Source organism: Pinus tabuliformis, chromosome 3_1, assembly GCF_031772625.1.
Source record: "Pinus tabuliformis cultivar Carrire ecotype Pingquan chromosome 3_1, CPIR1, whole genome shotgun sequence".
NCBI classification, from domain to species: Eukaryota; Viridiplantae; Streptophyta; class Pinopsida; order Pinales; family Pinaceae; genus Pinus; species Pinus tabuliformis.
This window is the reverse complement of record NC_142301.1, coordinates 281,006,664-281,033,613: the sequence shown is the minus strand read 5'-3', so window position 1 is coordinate 281,033,613 and position 26,950 is coordinate 281,006,664. Positions and strand designations below refer to the sequence as shown.

Genomic DNA, 26,950 nt, shown 5'->3' with positions numbered 1-26,950 from the left:
AAAGCCCTGGGAGGACATCTGGTCATCATATATGTTGATGTCTAGTTCCCAAAGTAGGGAGGGTGATGTTGGTCATAAAGATATGAGCTTGCATTATGCACTTAGTTCCTTAGGTTGATGGTTATCAAGTAAGCCTAATGGTACCTAGAGAGGCTGAAAGCTTTAGTCCATCTTAATCCCACCCAGATAGATTGCCCTAGTGAGGAATCTAGTCTGTGGCACCGTGTGTGCTGAATTCCTTCGTAGTTCTTGTGTTTTGATATCTTCCTTTTACTTGTATATACACGTGTAAATTACGAATACCTCCTTAGTTAAGGAGGGAGTGTTGAAGAATGTAACTAGGTTCAATCTTCATACTTATATTTGAGTCAAAGAATGAAAAATAGATTTTTATTATTATTACAATGACTTATTAAAGCATGGGTTTCATGCTTGAGTCATCATTTTAAAGGTCAAAGTCCCCATTGTGGACTGATGCATTAGAGTCATTGTCCATTTAATGAGACCCTTCTTGGGCTTTTGTATCATGTAAAAATAATTATTATTAAGTTAAAAATGTAATTTGTCACCTCCACACCAAGTTGGCCCTAGCCTAATGAAGCCAACCTATAAGAGGACAATTTGACCCACAGAAGAGGCTATATATACGAGAACAGTTTGATCTATTTAGAAATCCTCTCAACAAGTTCGATACACATCAAGGAAGTGCAGAAAAAGTGTGAAGTTCAAGGGGAAGAAGGAAGAAGTGGAAGTCAAAGTTTCTGGGATACCTCTATCTCTCTTTTATGCGAAGTTATTTGGTTATTTTTTGGATCTAAGTTCTGCTATTAGAGGATCAAAAGTGTTGGGTCAAAGATTTTGCTGCTAGAAGGTCGAAATTCTAGATTTGTTGCATCTAAATGTTGATCTTGCAAGGTCGAAGATCTAGATCGAAGTTGCTAGAAGGAAGGGCTGACTTGGTGGTTGGAGGAGGTCTATGTCTAGGTCGAAGAGTCTTGGATTATCTCGTCTTAACTATTAAAGGAAGAAGTTTGACTGGGTTTTCCCCTTGATAGGGGTTTTGCCTCGGCAGAGTGCCTACATCTTGTGTCTCTTGTCCTTGTGATCTTCATACACACATAATTTGGTAATTGCTTAATGAAATATAATATAATAAAGATATAAAAGAAGCCAACATAATTCACAAGTAATTATCAAGAAGGGAATTCTATCCGTAATTCTACTACCATTGATTTCTCAACACATAATACAGAACCAAATGGGTATAAGTCTTCTCCCTGGAGATGCTCCAATAAAACTTATTATGCATATTTGTAAGACATAGTTAAGTCTAGCCTTCTTTCAATTTGCAACGAGAAACACTAGACTTAAAGGGATAGATCTAGAGTAAGTTTGTATTGCTGATTTCCATCTGTATATTAGTTTTAAAGACAATTTTAAATCATTTTAAAATGAGTTTTAAAGATAGATTTACTATGGTTGCAAGGCGGTTCCAGTGCCTTGTAAAATCCTTTGGCATATGGGGTCTAGCGAGGCTTAAGGGAAACTGGTTAATGGGAAATGAAGATAAACAAGGCCGCAAATTGCAAGCCTTTATTGATCTTCTCTTTGTTGTTGTACTTATTCAAACATCTATCAAAGGAGTTTGATAATGATGACAAACATAAGACTGTGAGGCCTAGGTTTATTCCATGAATGCTCATATATGTTTATTGCAAATCATGGAGAAAAATACATTAAATTGAAACATTCAATGAAATATACCAACAAATAGGATCATTGTTACTAAGATTATGTGCATCATAACCATGAATGACGAAGAAACCACTAGAACAAACAACATTTAGTGTAAAACGCATCCTCATCCTGAAGGGTGCACTATCAAACCAACTGAAAGCTTCAATGAAATATACAAGACAAATGCAACAAGATTTCTAACACTCAATCTTTCACCAACCATTACAATAGGAGGAGCGCATCTTACATAGATGATGAGCTCAAAACCTCCTCCAGTAAAATAATAATATCCTTTGCTCCCTCAATTTATGCACCTTCATAAAGGCCTTCAATCAATGCCTACCTTATGTTTTTTTTTCCAATTCCATTTATACAATTTAAGCTACCATTTAATGCTTATTTCTTCATGGCATGGGCTACCCAAGCTCTGTTATCAGTGCCTAATAGAATGCCAACTGCTTTCAGTTAATCCATTAAATCAATTTCTAGCCTAGGCTGTAATTCTTCACGTGTGTGAGAGTTGCCCTTATCTGCCCTCCATAAATTGCGGTCAAGGTTTTATTGATAGTTTGGCTTTGCTTTTTATTACAACTTGTCAAGTTTTTACCTATATTTGCTATAACAAAGAAAAAGAGAGAGTAAATTATGCAACATTAAAGTTTAAGCTTTGTGTAGTAGTCTTAATTTTGTGACACTAATAGATATGATAACAATAGCTAGTAGTTCTTTGAACAATGTAAACTTTAAAACGGGAACTATAAACTTAAAATTAGAACTCTAGCAAAAAAAACCCAAAAAACATGAAAAACAGTGCTAAAAATGAAAAGTGTTGATGCTTGAATAACACCTTTTTTTCTAGGGTAAATTTTGAACATGTTTTAAAAATGACAGTGAAAACCAATTTTTTGTGCAAAATTTTACAAAAAACACCCTCAAAACGAAAAGTGTTGATGCTGGAATAACATTTTTTTTCTTTCTAGGGTAAATTTTGAACATGTTCTAAAAATGACAATGAAAACCAATTTTTTGTGCAAAAAACACCCTCAAAACGAAAAAGTGTTTATGCTAAAAAAACATTTTTTTTTTTTTCGAGGGTAAATTTTCAACATTTTGAAATAATAGCGCAAAAGATTTTATCATGACTCCGAAAAACATTAAAATTTCAAAAGAATAATAAAAATAAAATAAATAAATAAATAAAAATTAAACAATGAAAAAAAAAAATATATATATATATATATATAGATATTAAAAAAAAAAATCAATCATAAAAATGTTAAAAAAAAAACAAAATTAATCTATAAAAGATAAGAATTACAAAACTAAAAATAAATAAAAAATAAAAATAAAAAAATAGAAAAATTTAAAAAAAACATTAACAAAATGATATAAAAATAAATAAAAACAAACTAGATTAAAAAAAGAAATAGAAAATTAACCCAAAAAAATTAAACAATTACTAAAATTAAGATTAAAAACATTTAAAAGAACCTTAAAAAACAAAAATATACTTAAAAAAAAATCAAATAAAATTTTAAAAATTATATATTTTTTATTTAAAAAAAAATTGGCATTTTTATTTAAAAAAATAATTAAACATGTATATATTTTTATTTAATATATATATATGTGAATGTTTAAATATATATTTTTATTTTAAAATACAAAAAATTTATGCGATTTTTTTTATTTTTTATTTTAATACGTTCTTTTAATTAAAAAAAAGCTGGGCTTGCCTTTTGCATTAAATTTAATTTAATTTAAAACATAGGTATTTTTTTAAATATTTTTTTTTAATATATATATATATATATATATATATTTGCGCTTGCCTTTTGCCACGGCCAAGGCCACGCCCCCACGGACGGCCGTGCAGTTGCAAAAGGCGTGTGCAAAATTATTATTTAAAAAAAATAAAAAACGTATTGAGAAAAAATCTCTATGTTCTTTAAAAAAAAAATTGCATATATATATATATATATATATATATATTGTAAGCTTAGGTAGGACCTTCTCTTTTTTGAGTTTTTATATGTCCGTTATTCACCCCATTTCCAGGGAGGGTAGCACAAGAATCGAACCCAAGATCTCTGGTTCGGTGAGACTTCATTTCCACCGCCGTTGCCACTTGAGCTACCCCATGCAGACTGCACTTTTAAAAAAAATTCATCATTTTTTTTTTTATTTTTAAAATAAGAATACATATATATTTCAAAAATTATATGTTTAATTTTTTTAGAATAAAAATGCTAAAGTTTGTTTTTTTCCTAAATAAAAAATGGGCAAATTTTTTTTTTTTAATTATATATATATATATATATATATATATATTAAATTTTAATTGTTTTTTTTAAATAAAAAATATATAGTTTTATAAACAATTTAAATGTTTTTTTTTAATCTTATATTCATATATATATATATATATAATTTTAAATGATTGCTCCAAGGGTATCACAACTATACATTTCTCAGTCCACAAATATTAGGGCTTGAAACAAGTCTGCAAATACATAGATGGACACACATCGACTAAGAGTTTTGTAGCATTAATGGAAGATCAAGGGAAAAGGTTGTTGGCAAAAACAATCCCTAACTATCTTGTCCTACGTCTGCAATTAGAAATGTGTCATATGAATTCCAAGTGATCTTAGAAGCAAACACAAAGATTCAAATAGAAACTCTACGTTTTCCTAACTGCGTAAGGACGAGGATTTAAGTCTTACTAAGGTTTATAGCATGGAGGCTTAGGGTACTAGGTCTTTCAATAAAACTTTTCTTAAGTTGAGGTCCCACAAAAATTCTGAGATGTTTCTTCGAGGTGTCTTTATTCCACTTGCTGCCCAAAAAGAAATTCTTAACAAGGTCCTTTAATAGGATTGAATGCTACCAATCAAAGTAACTCTCAATGTTGATTTTTGTGTAGCTTGGAAGGTACTCCAAGCCCTAGTGTTCGAGGGTTGGAGATCAAAGTGACACAAGTAGGCATGTGGGCTTAGAACCCAAGCATGGGGTTTTGCACCCAATTGTGTTTGGGGAAATTTTGAAAACGCATTTCATCCCTCAATGCTTAAATTTTTGAATGAGAACAAATTTTTGAATGAGGACCTAGGTGGAATGACAAAAATTTCAGAATAGGGCCCTAATATGATATAAAATAGGAGTTTTGATCATTCATGGCAATACAAAAATACTGACTTTAACACCTTCCTCGCTAACAGGGAGTGTTGATTTTTGTGTAGCTTGGGAGGTACTCCAAGCCCTAGTGTCCAAGGGTTGGAGATCAAAGTGCCACAAGTAGGCTTGTAGACAAGGGGGTTTTGCACCCAATCGTGTTTGGGGCAATTCCGAAAGCACATTTCTACATGTGATGGCATGAGACGATAAAGGGGGGAAAGGAGAATCCAAAACTTCAAAAATTGTCGAATTCCGAGGTGTAGAAGTAGAGAAATGAATTTTTGAAGTTGACAAGTGATTATTGGTTTTCAAGTCATGTAGGGTTGAAGTAAAATTTGGCCAATAGATGTGTCTCTTCACAAATTCGTGGAGCCCTTTCTTTTGTATATAAAAGAGAGGTGATGGAGTCACTTTAGCCTCATCCATTGGTGCAACATCTTCTCAACAGAGGGACTCGGTGGAGAGAGGAGACTATCTAGCCCTAGCCACAGCAAAAGAAGAGGCCTAAACAATGTGGAGCAGAGGAATTGAAGTCTACAGGGGAGACCGAGAAAGGAGGCTGGTGCGGAATGTCTTTGGGCTATCCAGGTTGTTGTTTTGAGGGCAGAGTAGGCTTGTTGTAAGGCTGAGTTCACGAGAGGCAAGGACAATGTTGTTGGAGGGTGTTTGGGCATTGTTTGGAGGGGACGGTGCTACAAGAGGGTTGTTGTGCTAGGCCACAGGCCATAGCATACAACCAGGAGCTGCGTAAGCACTGTCGAGGGTGGACTATGCCCTAAGGAGGCATCGTGGCAAAGGAGGAGCCTTCTTAAGGTATGTCGCAGCCCTTTAAGGGCTTGTTTAGGGACTGTCAAGTGGATTTAGGGCTGCAGTAAGTGACCTAACCAGGACAGTTACAAACATCATGTGCAAACATTAGTACAACAGTGTTTTTGGAGGGATGTTGGGTCAAAGAGTTTGAGGAGTGCTTGAATCGATTGATGGGTAGCTTGAGGATACCTTCAAAGTTGTTTGGAGGAGCCCATGTGGATTGTTGGGAAGCCTACCAAGCAGCGAAGGTGACAACAGACACTTTAGATTGGAAGACAAGAGGACATCAGCAAGGAGAGTTGAACATGTACTCTTGTATGACAGTTGATAGATGTCTTAGGTGAGGACATGACTAGTGCCCAGATTTGTGTAATAGCTCCTCTATTGCAAAAGCAAAGGGCGGATTGGTGAAGTCTATGGGCAGCCGTGTGTAAGGGTCTCCTATGTGTGGGGATGCCCTAACTAGGTGTAAATGCTACAGTGTGGACTTGGTCTCCCATGGACTGTTAAAGGGCAGCGTGAGAGTGGACCAAGTGTGGACGTGATTGGACACTTATGGTCTGCTAGAGGACAACGTGTTAGTGTCTAAGTTGGAACTCGGTGAGCAACACCTTGATGGACAAAGGTAGTTGTGAGAGAGCTAGTTGTTGAGCTCAAGGGTTTGTTCAAACAGGAGCATTTTGTGGAGCATGAGGCTTGTATGTGGAGAAGGACATCTACAACAAAAGATGGGCAGTCCTCCTAGCCCGCATTCATTGTGGGAGATGGACATCTTGCAGTGATAGGTGGCAACCCTTTGTGCCCTATGTTGGTCTTCATCTATGCAGCGCAAGAAAACCATAGTGGGTTGAAGTCCCTGACTCTTGTATGACAGTTGGATAGATGTCTTAGGTGAGGACATGATTGGTGCCCAGATTTGTGAAATAGCTCCTCTATTGCAAAAGCAAAGGGCGGATCGGTGAAGTCTATGGGCAGCCATGTGTAAGGATCTCCTAGGTGTGGGGATGCCCTAACTGGGTGCAAATGCTACAGTGTGGACCTGGTCTCTCATGGACTGTCAAAGGGCAGCATGAGAGTAGACCAAGTGTAGACGTGATTGGGCACTTATGGTCTGCTAGAGGACAACGTGTTAGTGTCCAAGTTGGAACTCGGTGAGCAACACCTTGATGGACAAAGGTAGTTGGGAGAGAGCTAGTTGTTGAGCTCAAGGGTTTGTTCAAACATGAGCAGTTTGTGGAGCCCGAGACTTGTGTGTGGAGAAGGACATCTACAACAAAAGATGGGCAGTCCTCCTGGCCCGTGTTCATTGTGGGAGATGGACATCTTACAGTGATAGGTGGCAACCCTTTGTGCTCTATGTTGGTCTTCATCGATGCAGCGCAAGAAAACCATAGTGGGCTGAAGTCCCTGAGTAGCTGAGAAGCAACAGTGGGCAGTTGAGTGTTGTTCACAAGTGGAGTTGTGAACAACTCGACAGAAGTCTCAATGTGTTGTGGCCTTGATTGACTAAGGCACAACTAGTGAACAAATTTAGTAGCCGAAGGTCAATGGCCTGATGGACTTGGAGCATTGATAGAGGCAAGAGCTACAGATCAGGGCCAAAGGACTGGGCAGGTACAGGGTACAACCGAGGGTAGCTGAGAGAGTCCACTTCATCAGTGAGATGGTCAAAGTATCTTGTTGAGGGCAGATTGGTTGTCGATGCACTGACACCAAGCCCCAGTTTTGTATCTTGTACTAGTAGATGTATGAGAGCCATTATCCCTGGTATGGGAGCCCTAAACTGGTGTATTATATGTTGTTTAATATAATGAAGTTGGGTTGAAAAACGTAAAAAGTTGTCTATATTCTATGCATGTGTTATTTACTGCTATTTATATTCCGTTGTGCAAAGTAGTATCGTTGAGATTCTTGGTTTGGTAGTTTCAGAAATTTTAAGATTCTATCCTAGACCCAAGATCATGGAACACTTAACACCAAATACAAGCCAAACCAAGCCCTCTATAAATCTTTGTGTTCGCTGCTCAGGGAGGCCAAAAGTTTCAAAGGCCTTATTTACTAGATCATACATTGAGTTGATTGCATTTGGAGTGATCTAAACTTTAAAGGAGAGCATACTTGCAAAAACACCTTGCCCAGTGAATCCCAATCAACTAAAAAGCAAGAAAGACAAGCCCTAGCCCTCTTCTGAAATTTGTTATTCTGCCTCAAGAGTCTGAACTATTTCAGAGCATATAAGCATAAGATATGTTGTTGAAATATGACATGTGAGGTAAGGTATAATGTCTCCTTGTTATAGGCTTATGTGTGGGCTAAGAAGGGCTCCATTGAAATGAACATTGGAGATTAGAAGAGTCTCCATAAGGAATTAAAACATTAGAAATAATTCATTTCTTGTGTGTTAAGGAAGGTTGTGAGCCTGATGTAGGAGGGATATTAGTCCTCAAAATATAAAGGATACTAATTTAATACTTTTCTTCAAATGATTTTTCACCAACATTTAATAACTTATTTGTAATAACGCTTACCAATGAACGTGTGCCATGACTCATCCTATGGTGTTTTAGCCTACCAATTGGGGTCCCCAACTTCAAACGTGAATATCTCTCAAATCAAGGGACCTCTCGAGACGTACCACATACCAAAAACATCTTTCCGAGGAGAATCCAATGATGTGGATCTCTAAAATAAACTCAATGATTTTCCTCTTCAAAAACCTTTGACAAAGTTGGGGTATGTCCTCAATTTAGGGAACCCGAACCCTAAGACCTGGGTTTTCAACCATCCAACAATGGAGTTGCCAACTTGTGTAATCCAAATAATTATAAGAAGCATTCATTACAATTTGACATCAATGATGGTTGTTTCAATCAAAGTCAAACCCAATCAAACCCCAAGGTTGACATCAATGACAACACCATCCGACATCTTTTTGGTTTCCGAGCTTTTTGTGATTTCATTGAACAAATCAACAAAAATTCTCCCACTTCCATGTCTTGTAAAACCACCACCAGTTTTACAAAACTCTTTACCAACATCTAATCTAGTATCCTCGTCTGAGACTCTTGTACTCCTAGAGGATCCTTTTCCCGAAGACTTCAAGCTCCTTGGGAACTCATTCAAACTTTCAATTGTATCAAAATTTTGAAGGCTTTGTATCAATTATATCCACTAAAGGCTTCCATATGCTTCGGAGCTTGAAGAAAAAGGTCTTATGCTTTGATTTTAGATTCCATAGCTTGTTCAACTTGACATCAAGGATGGGTTTTCGCCATAGCCATTTATAATGATCAACAGGCATGTAAAGTGATTCCATCTCCAATCCAATTAGTAGTTCTCAAATTTTTCATATTTAAATCTAAAAGGAATTTTAAGAATGGAATATTTTTCAAGTTGGAAATATCCAAAAATATGTGATCATTGATCCCATTGAAAGAGTTAATTGTCTAACGTTGCATCTGTTTAGAAGCGCTCAGGGGTTTTGAGATCATTTTATTATTCGTTTATTAAATGGATCAATTTTGAAAATGTTATGGGATCTTTGTGATGGCTTAGGATGCTTAACATCCCTTGTTAATCCTTCCTGCCAGGTTTTACAGGGAAGTATAGTTTCAACTTGCACTGAAAACAATGTGAAGAATTATTTTTTTATCATTGGTAAGTTTATTGGGCTTCAATCTCATTGTGGAATTTTTTTCTATGGGTTGAAACATGGACTGCTCCAAAACATGGAACATGACCACCCTTTGGAAATTTGTTTTGACAGAAAAGTGTATATTCTCGGCATGATAAATATTGAGCGCTTGAAGACAATGGCAATTACAAAGGACTTTAGTAAATTTTGTTGAGTTCATGCAATGGAATTGTATGATAAACAAGTACATGGTTTACGAAAATAATTCATCAATTATTTATTCTGTTTGAAGGCATATTTAATATTTCTTCACATACCATTTGTAACATCAAACATTGTTATCGTGATGCACCATGGTGATTGAAAATATCTCGAGGATGCACCCATTGCATAGTTTTTTTGAGACACTTCCATACATCTTAATATTCATTTCTATTAAATTCATTTAAAAATAAATGTTACAAACCTTGTTACAGATTTAGAATGTACAAGAAGATTCTACTATATTAATTTCAAAAATAAATCTCACAAATACTCTAATTTGAGCCAATGGTTTTAATTTCAAAATATACAAGATGGCTCCCATGAGCTTTTTAAGAGTACGCTCCTTCCAAAATTGATATTTATATATAGAAATGCTTATACTTATAAAAACAAGTACTCACATGCTGCAGATAGTCGTATTAAGCTGCTTAGATAGCAAGAGGGTTTGGCAAAGGTCAAAGCGCCCCTCTTCATGTCAATACTACTACCCACTGTCTCACAGGAGGGGCTCATTGTTAGAGTTGCTGCAGGCAAAGGCATGTAGAAATCCTGAGCAATAACACAAGGTGGAGCCACTTTGATAGCTCTTGGCTCCTCAACCTCCCTTTGCAATCTTCTATTCTCCTCTGTCACTGTTTCAGAGCAATGTTTCAGAAGCTCACAGTCCACTTCTGTTTGTTTCAACTTAGTTCTGCATCCAAAGGAATTTGCATAAGCATTTGCTTGGTGAAGGATTATTTGGTTTGGAATACAAAAAACATGCCAGCCAAACAATACATATACAGCAATGCACAATCTGCATGAATGCATATTAAAAAAAAATTACCAACACAGTCTCTCCTTTATTTCATATCAAGGAGGTCAACGTTATGAGAACCACTACAAATTTCACATATATATGACACCAAGTGTGGAGTGAGCTCCTATATATCAGTTCTATTATATATATAACTGAAATTTGAACTTGAATAGACAACGAGATATATATATATATATATATATCACTTCTTCGTATTCAACCCAATAAAACACATTAATATGAAATATAGAGAGTAGTCTCTTCATATTTATAGTGTAAAAGGGATTTATTAGTCTATTGACCAGTACTTCATGCATAACGGGAGCCTCATATGGATAGATGAATAGAATCTAACAATCAAAGATAAGTATTCAAAAACACATAACATGCGGCTCTGGACAACCAACTTACCTTCTTCTACAGTTCTTGAACCAGACTTCCACTTGGCGTGACTTCAGGTTTAGTCTGTTGGTCAATGCCTTGTTTTGCTTCTGCACATGATAGCCCTTAAAAGTTAATATAAATTCACTGTGAAAAAACTACCAAAAGAGAAGATTACTGAAAACAAAGTCAGATTTCTTAGCCTTCTTAAATCTTTATCAAAATAAAAATGATACAGCAGATTGTCAAAGTTTAGCATACATCTTCACATGGTCTCATCTCAATGCATGACAAAGGACATTGTTAGAATCCTTAAAGTTATTAACTATGTTTTGATGTGACATATGTGGAAGTAAAAATAAAGCTTAGGATCTGCTCCTCCAATCAAGGCTTTAAAGTTAAACATTGAAGACAATGCCTCTAGTAGTAGAAGAAACCTATTAACCATTAGGATGGCATGATTAGGCAAGGCAAGCATCTAGCATTAGTTTGTGTGAATAAACCAAAGGGATGAAATATTGAAGCATTTGGGTCAAGAGTTCGACCAGCAGGTTAAGGAGACAAGCATTGATGCAAGATGTGGATGAAGAAATCTATTTTACACAAAGCTCATAATGTACCCAAAGAAAGACATCCAAGCTATAGGAAAAGATGCTATACATCCAAACATATACTTGCTACCTATGTGTCAATTATATATTACTAAAGCGACATCCATGCACACCTATGTGTTGCTGAAAACCCTTGGAGTAGAGGTCCCAAAACATTGTTCAGCATTTCAGATTTGGATGTGGACAGGAAACACCAGGGAAGCACCACCGAAACTTTCAGTAGCATTTCTGTTTATCAGCGATAGCAAGGTGATGATCTGTAAGTTACAACAAAAAATTCTTGAAACAAGTGCAGCACAAGGGACTGGGATTAGTAAAACCCTTGGTTAGACTCTATGAAGGAGTGGAAAAAGGTGCTGGGCATGGAACAAATTTTGTTGAAGGGAGAATGAGGTAATCTCTTGACTGTCTATCAACAACGACACAGAATTTTCTCTAGAATAGGCTGCAAAATCCTCACTATCTCACAAATCTTCAAGCAAGTAAAATGAGTTAATGGAGGCAAGCTCAAATTTGTACTAGAAAAACACACCCTACACAGAAACATGCACAAACAAAAACCCATTAGGGTATGCTGGCAATTGGACCTGACTATTTTCATGGGGTTTTTTGCAGAACCTTGGGCTGCAAAATTCTCACTATCTCACAAATCTTAAAGGAAGTAAAATGAGTTAACTGAGGCAGTCTCAGATTTGCACTAGGAAAGCACACCCTGCACATAAAAATGCACAAACAAAAACCCGTTAGTGTATGCTGGCAATTGGGCCTCACTATTTTCATGGGTGTTTTTGCATGCCATTTTCCGAGATTTCATGCTTAGAATCATAGTTTTTCAGGATTGTGTTAAATGCTTTCAATTCTTATTGACGGACACAGGATAAGAATAGAATGGCACTGGTGAAATGGAAGAATACTTAAACCAAAGGCAGAAGGTGGCCACAGTTTTAAAAATATACACCAATTTTGGAAAGCCTTAGCAACTAAGAGCCTTTTGAGGCTTATCAATGGCAAGGACCATTGGCACAATGTGATATCTCAGAAATATCCACACCAATGTCTTTTGAATAATGGATTAGGATCTTAGTTAAATCAATATCAAATGCCTTGATAATGCAGAAAGTTTTAGTTCAATATTTTCCTTGTGTAGGAAGTTGAACTGCCTAGAGAGTTGGTGATGGTACAAACATGATACTGGCAATTGACCCATGGATGGGAAATGCTAGGCACTTTCAACTATCCTGGAATTTGGTTAATAGGGGAAATGCATTGGGTATTACAGCTCTAACAGAGGCTGCAGACACAATGAGTAAAAATATGTGGCAACATGGCTGGAAAATAGAAGCAAATATAGGATTGGAGGGTAGATTTGCAGATCATTGGAAGGCTTTCATACAATGGCTGTCCCAGGACTCTGTTTAATCAAGAATAAGGATGAATCTTTAGCATGTGCAATCAAGAAAGAATGAAGAGTGAAGGATACTGTTTAAAAGACCAGTGGATTTAACAGAGAATGTGGGAGATTAAAGAAGAAGAAGCTGCAGTTTCTCTCAGAGCTTGTTTGAGATGCCTACAAGTTGGTTAACCTTTATGTCTTTGCCTAAGCCCTGCTGTTTTATTCTGTGTTCTGGTTCAATATGCAGGATACTTTTGCTTTTTGTGATGTATTGTGGGTTAATATCCCTTTTAAGAGCAAAGATATATCAACAAACCTGACAAATCACCAATTGGAGAGTTGTCAACCAGTCATAACATATTCCAATGAAAGATGATCCACAGAAGAAGCTCTTGTATCTATAAAATAACAATGCAATTTTGATCAGAGCAAACAATGACATGTAAAGTCATACACACATCAAAATATGGACTACATCAATTAGGAGTCCCATCGAATGCACCTGCAATGATAGAAAACCTAGAATGATGTTGCATCCATCTATGTGCTTGAATTGGAGGCGCACTAGTGAGATGATGCATCTATGCAAACATTCACAGTAGATTAACAACATCCAGTGTACACGTTTAAGAGCAAATTAAGAGCAAAGATATAGCAACAAACCTGGCAAATCACCGATTGGAGAGTTGTCAAGCAGCCAAGCATGTTCCAATGGAGGATGATCCACATTTAAGAGCAAAAATATAGCAACAAACCTGGCAAATCACCAATTGGAGAGTTGTCAACCAGCCAAGCATGTTCCAATGGAGAATGATCCACAGAAGAAACTCTTATACATTTAAACTAACAATGCAATTTTCATCAAATCAAATAATGACATGTAAAGTAATACACAAATAAAAACATGGACTACATCAAATAGGACTCCCATCAAATGCATATAGAATGATAGGAAAACTAGAACGATGGTGCATCCATCTATGTCCTTTAATTGAAGGCACACTAGTAGGATGTTGCACATCTACAAACATTCACACACTACATTAACAACATCAACAACATCCAGTACAAACATTAAGGAGCAAATTAAGAGCAAAGATACAGCAACGAACTTGACAAATCACCGATTGGAGAGTTGTCAACCAGCCAAGCATGTTCCAATGGAAAATGATCCATAGAAGAAGCTCTTGTATCTGTAAGATAACAATTCAATTTTCATCAGAGCAAATAGCGACATGTAAAGTAATACATACATCAAAATATCAAATACATCAATTAGAAGTCTCATCAAATGCACTTGGAATGATAGGAAAACTAGGATGACGTTGCATCCATCTATGTCCTTGAATTGAAGGCACATTAGTGGGATGTTGCACCTCTGCAAACCTTCACACACTACATTAACAACATCAACAACATCCAGTACACACATTTAAGAGCAAAATAAGAGCAGAGATATAGCAATAAATTTGACAAATCACCAATTGGAAAGTTGTCAACCAGCCAAGCATGTTCCATGGAGGAGACACAAAAGAACCTTTTGAACCTGCAAGATAACAACACAATTTTCATCAGAGCAAATAATAACATGTAAAGTAATACAAACATCAAAATATAGACTACATCAATTAGGGGTCTCATCAAATGCACCTGGAATCATAGGAAAACTAGAATGATGTTGCACCCATCTATGTCCTTGAATTGAAGGCACACCAGTGGGACGTTGCATCTCTGCAAACATTAGTATACTACATTAACAACATCAACATCCAATACACTAACAAAAAAAAATTAAGAGCAAATATATAACAACAAACCTGACCAACCATAGAGTGGAGAGTTGTCAACCATCTAGACATGTTCCAAAGGAGGATGATCCATAGAAGAAGCTCCTATATCTATAAGATAATAGTGCAATTCTCATCAGAATCTATGATGAAATGTAAATTAATATGCATATCAAAATGTGGACTACATCAATTAGGAGTGCCATCAAATGTACTTGTAATGATAGAAAAATTAGAATACTGTTGCATCCGTCTATGTTCTTGAATTGAAAACACACTAGTGGGATGTTGCGCCACTACAAACATTTGCACAATGCTCCATTAAAAAATAGTAATGTCTATATACACTAATCTAAACACATTGATCTCATCGCTTTATGGAACTTACCTGGGACAATAGAGAATGCATTGTTTGTTGTTGAGGTGTTCAAACTAAAACAGTTCATATTCAGATGCAAGGACGCTCAAATCAATTTCTAAGCTACCACTTTCTTTGTTTTTCTTTATAGGGCTAAGAAAACTCTTCTTTCTCTTCAAAGATGACTCATAAACACCCAACCCAAGGGTGAAGTCACAATCCATAATATGAAAATCATTGGCATCATCCATCATTTTTTTAACCAAATCAATCAATTGTTTTGTCTTGCTCAAAGTAACAAGAGGACTATTCCTCAACACGTCTAAGTAGCCAAACAACTTCTCTCTATAGCCAACTAAAATTCTTCAACATTGTCATCAACATTGTCATCAACCATAATAGTTGTGCTAGCATCCGTATCAAGATTTGATGCCTCTATAGTTATCTCAGGAGGGAGATTGAATGTATTGCATCTGGTATCATGATCCAAAAAAGGCTCTCAATCCATTGATGGGAGAATACAACCTAAATGTAAAAATTCAATTAGTAAACATTTATTGTTTTAATAAAACAAAACAAAAAATATAATAACAAGAAAAAATATGTGACTAATCATATAAATAGCAACCCAATTCTTGTAGAAATAGTCCAAAAACTTCTCAATTGCAAATTTGGTGAAAAAATCATTGATTGCATTAACTACTTCATCATTGGAACAATTTTTCATGATATAACTTAGTTCATTGAACATTTTGTTTTTTTTTCTTGACTACCGGCCAACTAGTTAACATTTTTTAGCCATGCCCTTTTCACCTGCCAAACACACAAGACTACTTCACACATGGTTATTCTCCTACAATATTTGATTCATTTAAAGTGAGAAATATTTAAAATGAATACAAATTGCAATGTCAAATAAAAAAATTGAAATTACCTCAAGGCAATGATATCAGCCAATGCATCATCAACCATAAAGGCATTGACCTTCCAATCGGGACGAAGTTGATAACAACTATGCAAGAGGTGGTCCAACCATAGTGCAATATCTTGTGACGCACTACATGACATCACCACCCATGTGACTAACACCCCACTTTGTTGTTCATCAAACACCACAAGCATGTATAATTGATACTGTCATATTAAACAAAAATTGAAATTAATTTTAGATCATTAATCAAACACCACAAGCGTGTACAAAAGATACTGTCATATTAAAAATTAAATCATTAGTCATATTGAATCATTACAAGCAAAATTATTTACTAAATCAATCATTGGAAAAATACTCACCCCATATTTATTTGTGTTGAATGTTGAATCTGTTAAAATTTGATAGCTCAAGAATGAGTTTACTTATGAATCTTACCTCCAGTGACCCAATTCTTGTTGAAATAGTCTAAGAACTTCTCTTCATCTGCAAACTTGATAAAAAATTGATTGATTGCATCTTCCACTTCATAATTGAGAGTGTGTTTCATGATGAACCCTAACTCACTGAACATCTCCTTGGATTTTATGGAACTAGTGTCCAACCGATTGACATTTTTCAGCCAAGCCCTCTGTACATGCCAACTGCATAAGATCACATCACAACCTGTGATCCTCCTGCCATATTCAATGCATTTTAGTGTGGTATTTTTAGAAAAAATGCAAGTTTGGTTATATCATGACAATGTTAAAGTTACCTCAAGGCACTGATTTCAGCCAGTGCATCATCAACCATGAAGGCATTGACTTTCCAATCAGGACAGGCTTGGAAACACTTGCGCATGAGCTGCTCCAGCCATATTGCAATATCATCTAATGTGTTTCTTGATGCCACGACCCATGCAACAGGCACTCCCCTTTGTTGTTCATCAAATGCCACGAGTGTGTACAACTGATACTGTCATTTCAACATTACATAAATTCAAATACAAGTTATTGATCATTCTGAATGTATACAACTTAAATAAATATATTCAATAAATCATTGGCATCTGACTTACCCTATATTTATTTGTGTTAAATGTTGAATCCATGGCTATTAAGCTATTGTGCGATAGCTTGACCATTGTCTCCAACATCCACTTTGTTTGAATCCTTATTATAAAAAGGACCTCCACACCATTGGGCTTTTGGTAAAAGAAAAAATCTTCCCGATACTTTTGATACCAAAAGTTTACACTCATTTCGTCATGTTTGTGAAGTTGATAATTTCCCTTCGCCAACCTATTATAAATGTTTACAATCTCTTTCTTGCATAAGAAGAAATCTCTATCTCGATCTGCCACATCGATGTCAACATGTCTCTTAATGTGGGTTCTATACACTACATCAATAGGCACTCCCAAAAAGAAACAACTCTCTACATATGCAACGTCCCTTGAAAGCTTTGGCCTACGCAAGGCCCTGATCTCACCTGAAGTGTCACATCGACCATGACAAACCCAACCTTCCCCATCTTCATGTTCATATATATTGAAAGTTAATATTGCTCTATCAGGAATTTCATGCATAACTTTCACAATAAAGTGGCATTGGCAACCACGCTTCTGCACAAATGAGGTCCTTCGTTTAGTTGAAATATTTCCTCTTTTGTCCTCTGGGCCAAATGAACAATGATAACTACACAAAAAAATTAAATTGTTAATACATACAAAGAAAGATAACCGTGGTTTCAAAAGATCTAAACAATACATATTTTAAATACTCACATATCATATTGCAATGCAACAATATCTCTTTCTTTTGGTTCTTTTTTGTTTTTCGTATGAATTTACATGGAGCAATAGGATTTTCTTCCTCTCCTTTGATAAAGTCAGCAACTCGTCGTAATGGGATTACAACTCGATCAATACTACTGTTTTTTCTATTTATTTCTGCCCAAACCAAGTCTTTCTTAGAGAACGTCATTTTGACTTTGAGGTCTTGCACCTCAAAATCCATAATATATTGCCATTTGCTTCGTTTGCCCATTTTGAACTGATCTGGTCAAACAATATGCAAGGACATCAAAACCGAAATTTCAATATTAGCAAGTTATCCAACATATATATAAATATAAAACCTCTTTTATGTTTTGTTTGAGGTCTAAAATATCAATCACTCAATAATGACAAAAATAAATAGCACAAAAGGATGCAAAAAATTTGTGATGCAAGCATTTCCTTTAAGATGTTGCTTCTTGCATCATTCACTTTGAACATGGCGTTCCTAAGAGGAAAGATTCCTTTGACAACATGAAGAGATGCAATCCAATGAATCTTGGCCATGTTTTTTTAGGGTGACCATTTGCTAAGCAAGACTAGACTAGAATGAAAGGGCTTTCTACAATGTATGTTTACATCACAACTCTACTAGTAGTCTGTCCTCAAAGATTATCGATGCTGCCATAATATATGTGAAATTTATAGCAAGCAATCATTAGGCTCACATGCCACTACCCGTGGCAAAAGAGATGTGTTAGAACAAAGAAAAGGCAATGAAATCTTCTCAGGCATTTCGTCAAACATTTGGCAAGAAACCAAGACCAAGACCTTCTCAGGCATTTCGTCAAACATTTGGCAAGCAAACTCAATTGCACCCTGTTTAACATATCCTTGTAATAGCATTCCACTCATACATTTTGTTAAACACTTGGCGCACATCATTGACACTTCCACATTTAGCATACATGTTGATGAGATTGTTTTCTACAAATACATTTGGCTCTAACCCACTTTTTATCATATGGGTATGGATCCACTTACCCTCTGCCAAGGCTTTTGTCTCAACACATCCCTGCAAGACACTAGCATATTCATTCGGTAATGGTTTGTGTTTTACTTCAGTTAATATCCCTGCAAGACACTAGCATATTCATTCGGTAATGGTTTGTGTTTTATTTCAGTTAATGGTTGCTTTCTGTTCTTACTTTCTCCCAGGTGTCCAATTTCTCAAATGGGAATGTTTATTGCAATCCAGCAATATTATGTGTAAATGGCAAAATGGAACCACCCTGTTCTTTTATTGCAGACTGACTTTTACAAATGTTGATTAATGGTTTTCTATTTTCCCTAGCATTACGTGACTATCAAGTGATGTTGAAAAATATACAAATAGAAGGAAAACTTCACCATGTTTATGTGAATTTAAAGCATAGGACATATTTAAATGTGAAAATTATATTTGTTCGTTTGTGGGGTTTAATCTTTATCAAGTTCTAGGTTTAAATTTTTTGGTGAAGGGTTGAGGATTGAAACTCTCCTATGGAACATTCAGACTCGATCAAACATTAGACACTTTTAATGACAACATCACACAATCGAAGTTGATTATTCTTCCATCCAACATAACGCTGAACTTGACATGAAACTAGCCCAACCTAAACTAGCCCATGGGATCCTTATTGTATTTTCATTTTTTTCTTCTGTAAAGCATCATCAACCTATCCTTTTGTACCTCTCCTAAATTTCCTATAAGCAAGGTTTGTCTTCGAAGTTCGGATAGCTCATTAGCTGATTAACCAGTTAGTCTCTCTAGGAAGGTCCGGTCTCTCTATCCAACCATCTATCTATTATCCCAGCAAGAAAGCAATCTATCTCCAGGCAAGGAAAGCATTGATTGCCTAGCCTGTGGAGCAGTACATGTTTACCTACTTGCAAATTAGACTGTAGGAAACGGTGTGGCCAGCCAACTTGAATATGCCAGGGGAGTAGAGCCCCCACTATTCTTCTCAGGTAATTTGAAATCAATGAATGTAGTTCAATTGACAATTAGTGGAACAAGTATAATTTGAAATATGAGTGATGATTGGGTTTGAAATAAAGCAATGGTAATGCAATCCAAAAACTCAGATGTGTGAGACTGACACAATTGAGGCATACTTCGAGATTGATTTCTCAATCTGTAGGTAAGTTCATTGTAGAAATTGACACCAGATATCTAATGTCATGCTTTAAAGGCAAAGAAATACTATATGTTCTTATCCAATAAACTGAGGGATTTAGAAACAGAGAGGAAGGGATGTAAATATTTCGAAATTGAGACTGATAATATATTCATGAACATAAAGAAGATATTGTGTTGTAAAGAAGAATGGAAAGTTTTTTACCATAATCTCCAAACAGTGAACAAAGTAGTGATTCTAAGGCAGTGCCAGATTTCGGAGAAAACAACGTGTGCTATGTAATGTGAATCTCTGAACAAAGTTGTTTCCTAATGGAGTTGCCCTTGAAGCAAAACTGACTGTTGCTCTTGAATATATTTCAAAGTCCTCTTAACAAACGTGTAGTCCTAGAGAATATGTTTCATCGTGATTGAATGGCCACAAACTAAGAAAATGCCATTCATAAGCGCACTCTTAGCCAATCGAGTTGTAGACAGTAGCCCCTAATATTCAGAAAAGAGGATGAGTTTTTACTTCAGTTGGAGGTCAAGTTTCATCCTACAGTTGGACTGAGCAGTGGGTACAAAAGAACAGTGTTTCATTGCCAAAGAAAAATCAATTTCCTTTAGTTTGAGTGCCATTGGTTCCATATTTCAATTCTGAGCATTTTTCCCTTGTACGGGACGAGTCTCTTCCAGAGGAAAGAGAAGTTGCAATGGCTGTAACAAAATATTGAGGGTAGAGTTTACTTGTGCGTGTCTGTGGAGTGGTTGAGCGAAGTATCTCTGAGATGGTTGCTCAAATGTTGACGTGTTCAAGTGCTAGGCCTGTAAGGCTAGTATTCTTTGCTGGTTAAGGCTGAATGCTCCTAACAATCCTCCTCTTACCTTTACTTCTTGAAGTCAGAGGTGCTTCAAGAGTTGTTAATGTAAACTTTGTGGTATGATATTATTCAACCTTAGTGCCTTGCTTTGTAATTTTCATGAAGTGGTTTGCATCTATTGTTCCTATTGTTATTATTTTGCCACCTTTGAAGTTTGACTAGTTGTTATTTCTTTTCCAACAAATACAAAACTTTGAAGATGGCCTAACCCTCCTTTCTGAGATGACAATGGACTTACTGGTACATACTTGCATCTTGTTAGTAAAACTGGAGTTATGTAGCTGATTAACCAACTATTTTTTTCCTTTTAAAATGATTTCCATTTTTGTAGAGGCACTTTTCTTTCACGTTCATCGCTAATGGAGACTGTCTAACTTTCACCTTCTTTTTGGGATATTTTCAAAATACTATGTAATATAATTCATAGTCATGAACTTCCACAGCAGAAGATTGGTTTGCAATACCACAAATTTCCAGAAAAGACATCTAATGGGTAGAAGAAGCAGAGGTTCATTGGTTAAACTTTTTTAGTAGTATGGTGATCAATATCTTGACCATGCAAATATGAATATAAAATAAATTTGATGAATGGAAGTATTTTCAAGAGAAAGTAAATTCATTTGAAGCAAAACTTGGGAAAATTGGAATCACGATTTACTGGCAAAATCTGTAAAATAAGCTTACATAGGAGAGGCAATCTGTAGATTGTGTTTTGTATGCACTTTCTCCATAGTAGAGGAATTTAGTATATTGTTGGTTTTACCAATAAATTGCAGGCTTCACAAGCTGAAGATCGGATTAAACTTTGGGGAGGTTCAGTAGATTCAATCAAAGACAGTTTAAGGAAGGTAGATAAAGCAAACCCTTTATAATTTACTATGTGATATCTTGTGTTATACAGAGATGTTAGACTACTCCATGCTGGAATGTTTTCATATTTTCCTTGAAACATGGATTATCCTTCATGTCAGGATTCACTTTGGTTCATGCGGGATTACAAATTTGGTTTAGTTGTTGGTTGCCATCTAATGTTTAAGATTCCAAACCTAGAGAGCTATTTCACTTGTCTTTTCAACAGAAGATATAGGTGGAAGTGACTGCCGACGAGGAACATGCTTTTTCATCATGTGTCCTGCTGTTTTCAATCTATGGTTTCTTTATTGTCTGAAAGGTCTTTGTTCCATTTGCAGATTCTCCATAAGAAGTTAGAGCTAGGACATCCATGCCCTGTTTTTGATTGATAGGGGTTTTCATTCTCTAATTAAATTATCACCTTAAAGATCCTTGTTCGGTTTCTAGATGTCTTATGAGAACCCAAACAAAGAGTTCCATTCAATCCTTCTTTGCTGGTTGGAACTTGGATTTATGCTTCAAATTCAAACTTTGTGAGGGAGTTTTTATCTGATTTACTGGAGTCTCTGAGGATTGATAATATTGAATATGCACAGATCGAAATTTACTACCTAGTGACACGCATAGACAGAGACTTGAGAGAGAACTGTTTTAGGCAGATGTGTATCCTGCAGGATTATTAATTAGTAGTTAACAAGTTGGTTTAAATTGCACCTTCATTGAACACAGACCCACAAGACAATTTTCAGCTTTTCAGCCACACAGACAGGAATGTGAAATCCTTATCCAAATATCTAAATTTGTCCTTGTTTCAATGCCCCCCCCCAATACTTTTACGCTTGGAGGAGAGTTTTGAACTGTTTCATGACAAATTGAATTGTATGTGCAGGGAAAATATGTGCAAAAACAGGCGATGTTGATATGGAAGTTATTTATGCTTTTGCTGCTCGGGGTTAGTGGAATATTCATGTGCTTTCTTGGTGTTGATCAGAGGATCACTGTTGGGAAATCAAGACAGGGTTCCCCTTTGGAGAACAAGACAAATCACACACAATGCCAGCAACCAAATACTCACAGTTTTCCTGTTCATTACCCTCAACCAGGTTCTTATAATAGGTACTGGAATGGCAATGAGACAACTTCCCTAAATCCCTTAAATTATCCTTGGTACATTAGTGAGGTCTGATTGTTGGTTTGCTATTGTTTGTATTTCTGGTTGCCAGAGAAGAATGTTCTTGCACTCCTGTACACAATTTTCTAATATTGTCTATGCAAAGATCGGGAAGTGGATGGTTTGAAACCCTCCTTAACAACCATCCAAACGTCAGTTCACATGGAGAGCTATTTGCAAATGAGACCAGGAGGGAAAACTTTGCTTCCATCAGACAGATTCTTGATAAAGTATTTGCAAATGAGACCAGGAGGGAAAACTTTGCTTCCATCAGACAGATTCTTGATAAAGTATATAATCTTGACTGGAATAGTAGTGCTTCTAAGAATGACTGCACTACAGCCGTTGGATTCAAGTGGATGCTTAATCAGGTAAACTGATTTATTGCTATAACCAGTTTTTGATAATTTCAAGTTACCTTTTTTAGCATGTTGTCAACTGCTAGCTCAATGGGCATATGATTGAACGTTCATGGTGTCTTTTTATTTCTGAACTGCACCTTGCATCCTTATACTAACCTATTTTTATGATTTTCCTCTGCTTTCTAATGTTGTATTTGAGTAGAATCCAGAAAAAGAGAGATATACTTGAGTAGGGAATTTTTTTTCTTCTGTGGCATATGTGTGAAAAATAAATAAGAACAAGGATTCCTTTAGTGTTGTCCATTTTGAGTTGGATTGTTGTATCCATTTCTACAGCCTTTTTATAGGATAAATTTGCTGAATCTTTTAGATTTCTGTTTGAAATTCATGAATGATTTCTGTTTTATAAATCTATTAAGAAAATGTTGCTTACACAAGGATCTCATTTCTAGGAGTTGAAACAAGGGCCCTTTGCCAGTCTGTAGGATGTACAGTAAGCTAAATATCAAACTATACATGTTTAGAAGGTATTTTTTTGACAGTATGCAAGGAGCAGACATGTTTAGAAGGGAGTTTTATTGACAGTATGTGAGGAGGACAGAATAGTCCAGCAGAAGCAAAGGAGTCATTCTATGCTAACAATTGGGTCAGCAGAAAATCATGCTATGCTAACAATTGGGCAATTAGAAGTCGTGTATTATCTTAGGGTTCTTCCCTTGGGTATGCTGCACGAATATAATCTATAGCTAGAACTTCTACCTTCCATTAGAATTGCTCTCCATCTATTTGAAGATGAATAATTTCCATAAGATGCTTCATTCATGTTTGATGGCATAAGAACCTTTTCCCATGACCCACTGTTTAATTTTAAATCCCAGTGTGTTACTATTTTAAATTCATTCCTTTGCTGGTATAAATCTGTGTCTCACCAACCTGTCAACCAGACCTCCCTAAAAAGACCTCCTTTAAATCATTAGAGGGAAAAAGGAATGCTGCATCAAATAACTGTTCACAAGGCTGTCACTTGATAACAAGAAAATTGATGCAGATGGTCATTCCATTTAGAGCCATAACTAAGCAGAACAGAGGATCAATTTTCAATACATGTCGAAGATATTACACATGCAGCATGTATAATGAGTGAGATTTGGCATGTGATCTACCATGAATGATCTATAATGAACCTGCGTGTTTGTCGCCTGGGTGGTGAACTGCAGAGCTCGGGAGTGAACTTTGCGCCTTGTTCTAGTGAGCTACAGGCACGGAGTGAGTTTTCCAAAATGTTCTGGTTGCGGAGGAGGAATTGGTGAGGGAGCAGCTCGAGGGTTATTTCCGAATTCAAATTCCATGGTGAATTAACTCCCCGGCGGCAAGACGCGATGGAAATCGGAATGTCTATCAGATTCCTGTCAGTTGTCGAAATTAATGCGAAGGGTGACACAGTTGGGCAAAGCTCACGGAGGGTGGCGGAGGGCAGTGGAATTGCCGGCGGCCAGAGCCGAAGGTTTTTCCGGGCGGCGACGGAAACTGGGCAATTCCTCCACCTGGGTAGACTACTCTTGTAAAATCAAAGGCTCAACATTGTAGGTAACGAAAACAAGTCAAGCAAGAAGTGTGGAAGAACAAAATAGGAGCGGAGGCATTTATATTGACCCAGTAGATGATCCAAACACTTTAGACTGTAGGTAAACTAACTTAAAATATAAGAAACACAAACAAAACCAAGAAGTCAAATCAACAAAGGAAATCTTGATGTTATCAAATTTGGGTTCCAATACAAAGGGAAATCAATGAAGGAAACCTTGAAGTTATCAAATTTGGGTTCCATAAAAAGGGTGTTGTTCCTCTCAATTCTTGGATTTTCTCTACATTTTTACTACCTATCCCCTCAACTGACGATGGAAGTTTCTTATATGGCTATACGCGTTCAATTTTAGGCGGCAACTTTGCAAAAATGCATTGTGACAATAGAAACTTTCAAAACAATGAGTCGCCATGCCACTAGATTTATGAGGTAATTCATTGTTAATAAAGAAGGTGGTAACATGTTCACTTAAACAGAGTAATGAAACCATCGTGTTTGTTAAGTTGTCAAAAGATGGGGCCACTTTTCGTTGGTGTAAGCTGAAGTCCAAGTGGATCATCACATTGAAATATTGGACTTCTAAGAAGATCCATTCAAGGAGTGTGAGGTTTATGTAACTAAAAGACGCTACATTGCTATCCATTGAAGAAATGTGAGGTTTTTTAAACTTCTAAACAAAATACCACCATTCTTAGCTCGGGAAAAGTTCCAAGTGCAACAACTTGTTGGGGCAAAGATTTAGGCATTTGGAGGGCCTGGGAACTGATCACCCAATCACTATAAATTTATTGACACTTGCAAAAATTCCCATAAGAACAACAATATTTTGAGTCGCGCTTTTAAATTTATTGATGCAGGAGAGGATGCTCAAGTTGTTTAGTTCCAATGCAGGGGAGGGCACTCAAGTTGTATGTTTGTTCAAAAATGGATGCAGATATGAGAGGGTGAACCCGAGCACAAGATTTTTGATTTTTCAAACCAAGCCTGATTGCAGCGAGAGGGTGCAGAGGAAGGCTCACCAACCCGCCACCCTGCATAATTAATTCACTGCATCTCGTACGTAAGTCAGCACGAAAATACAGCAGCGGTCATCCCCAGGAAATTGCACCCACCCGCCATTCTCCATCATCAGAAACAAACTCTTTTTCCGACTGGCGACAATTTCCGGGTGAAATTGTTGCTAGGTTAGACTACTCGGAACGAATTGAACCATACAGACGCCGTAAGCTCGAAGCAGACCAAAAGTCATGTGAAGCTGGTAAAGGTTTTGGTGGGGAGTTAAAAACATTCTAAAGAAACATGTAGAGCATGGTTATGAGAATAACAGAGCCCGGATACGGCTTGAAGAGCAAATTCGAGGGCAGTTGAGTAGCATCTCGAATAGAGTGACTTGGAGTACGACAGAATGGGTTTCCATCGTAGAAGAAAGCAACCCACAACAGGGGAAATCTCCATAACATGGTCAATCTGCTTATGTACAATCAGCCTGGGTTATCCGTGTGTGACCCCAACATGTTATCTCTTTCTGAGTTATTTCTGGAGATAAACTGTATAAGAGTGAGAAGCGTATGAATATGTCTCCAGGATATACTGTACAGTAATCATATTAAATATATACTGAAGCTAAATATAAATATTGGATGTGTTATGTAGTATCCAGACTCAGAGGAAAGCCCACAGGCTTTCTGCGCTGCAATCCATATAATATTATTACCTAGGGTTGATTTATTGAATAATACAGATTTTTTTTCCAGCCTCAAAAAATAGAAACCCGTGAAATATTATAAATTTAAAATATATTAAAAAAGGGTTTGAATCGCTCAAATATATTTTAGAAAATTTATCACTGTCATTGCCTTCCAAAATCCATGGTGTCCACTACTAAAGCTGATAGAATTATAAGACATACCCAGTTGCTCACATGCATTCAACCCTATTCTTCCCGACTCCACCCATTCCAGGTAACTCTCTACCACCACCTCTTCTTCTTCTTCCGCTGGGCCATTTTCCAGTATCTTTACCCCTACTGTCTGTAAAACCAAAAAATAACAAATTTGATTTTCTGTGAGGACAAATCAAGACAAGGCATTAACGGATAATAACAGTAAAAATCCATTGCAATTAACCTTGATCGACAGAGACCCTTCTCCAAAACTCCATGGAAACATGCAGTTTAAAGCATTTGCAGCAATGTTATTGAAACAAATAAAAATGGCGGGAGAGCCGATTAGGGTTTCAAAGAAAAAAAATAAAAAGAGGGTCAAGTCAGGTTAGGGTTCCATTATAAAATGATA

General features: G+C 36.4%; 3 protein-coding genes across 10 annotated transcripts; 1 reads left to right on the top strand and 2 right to left on the bottom strand.

Annotated features, from left to right (window-relative positions):
* Positions 1–9,771: 9,771 nt before the first annotated feature.
* Positions 9,772–14,682, bottom strand: LOC149186891 (homeobox-leucine zipper protein HOX19-like). Of its 2 annotated transcripts, XM_089411219.1 has the most exons (8): positions 14,633–14,682; positions 14,457–14,554; positions 14,288–14,352; positions 13,919–13,999; positions 13,470–13,561; positions 13,123–13,204; positions 10,833–10,912; positions 9,772–10,313 (listed from the first exon to the last, which is right to left on the bottom strand). In XM_089411219.1, the coding sequence occupies exons 2-5, from the start codon at positions 14,545–14,547 to the stop codon at positions 13,496–13,498; spliced, it is 303 nt and encodes a 100-aa protein (XP_089267345.1). In that variant the 5' UTR covers positions 14,548–14,554; positions 14,633–14,682; the 3' UTR covers positions 9,772–10,313; positions 10,833–10,912; positions 13,123–13,204; positions 13,470–13,495. The 2 variants fall into 2 exon arrangements, with proteins under 2 accessions (XP_089267345.1, XP_089267344.1); XM_089411218.1 differs by lacking the exons at positions 13,123–13,204; positions 13,919–13,999; positions 14,288–14,352; positions 14,457–14,554; positions 14,633–14,682 and having other exon boundaries at positions 13,470–13,843.
* LOC149186889 (uncharacterized) lies at positions 14,665–26,950 on the bottom strand. Of its 7 annotated transcripts, XM_089411197.1 has the most exons (9): positions 26,566–26,776; positions 17,651–17,923; positions 17,356–17,561; positions 16,943–17,220; positions 16,640–16,839; positions 16,321–16,559; positions 15,886–16,085; positions 14,982–15,476; positions 14,665–14,704 (listed from the first exon to the last, which is right to left on the bottom strand). In XM_089411197.1, exons 3-7 carry the CDS (start codon positions 17,450–17,452, stop codon positions 16,057–16,059), a joined length of 843 nt encoding a protein of 280 aa, XP_089267323.1. In that variant the 5' UTR covers positions 17,453–17,561; positions 17,651–17,923; positions 26,566–26,776; the 3' UTR covers positions 14,665–14,704; positions 14,982–15,476; positions 15,886–16,056. The 7 variants fall into 7 exon arrangements, with proteins under 7 accessions (XP_089267323.1, XP_089267322.1, XP_089267318.1 ...); XM_089411196.1 differs by having other exon boundaries at positions 16,245–16,559; positions 16,943–17,561; XM_089411192.1 differs by having other exon boundaries at positions 16,943–17,561.
* Positions 17,947–25,278, top strand: LOC149186890 (uncharacterized). The gene is made up of 2 exons (XM_089411217.1): positions 17,947–22,654; positions 22,762–25,278. The coding sequence occupies exons 1-2, from the start codon at positions 22,452–22,454 to the stop codon at positions 23,087–23,089; spliced, it is 531 nt and encodes a 176-aa protein (XP_089267343.1). The 5' UTR covers positions 17,947–22,451; the 3' UTR covers positions 23,090–25,278.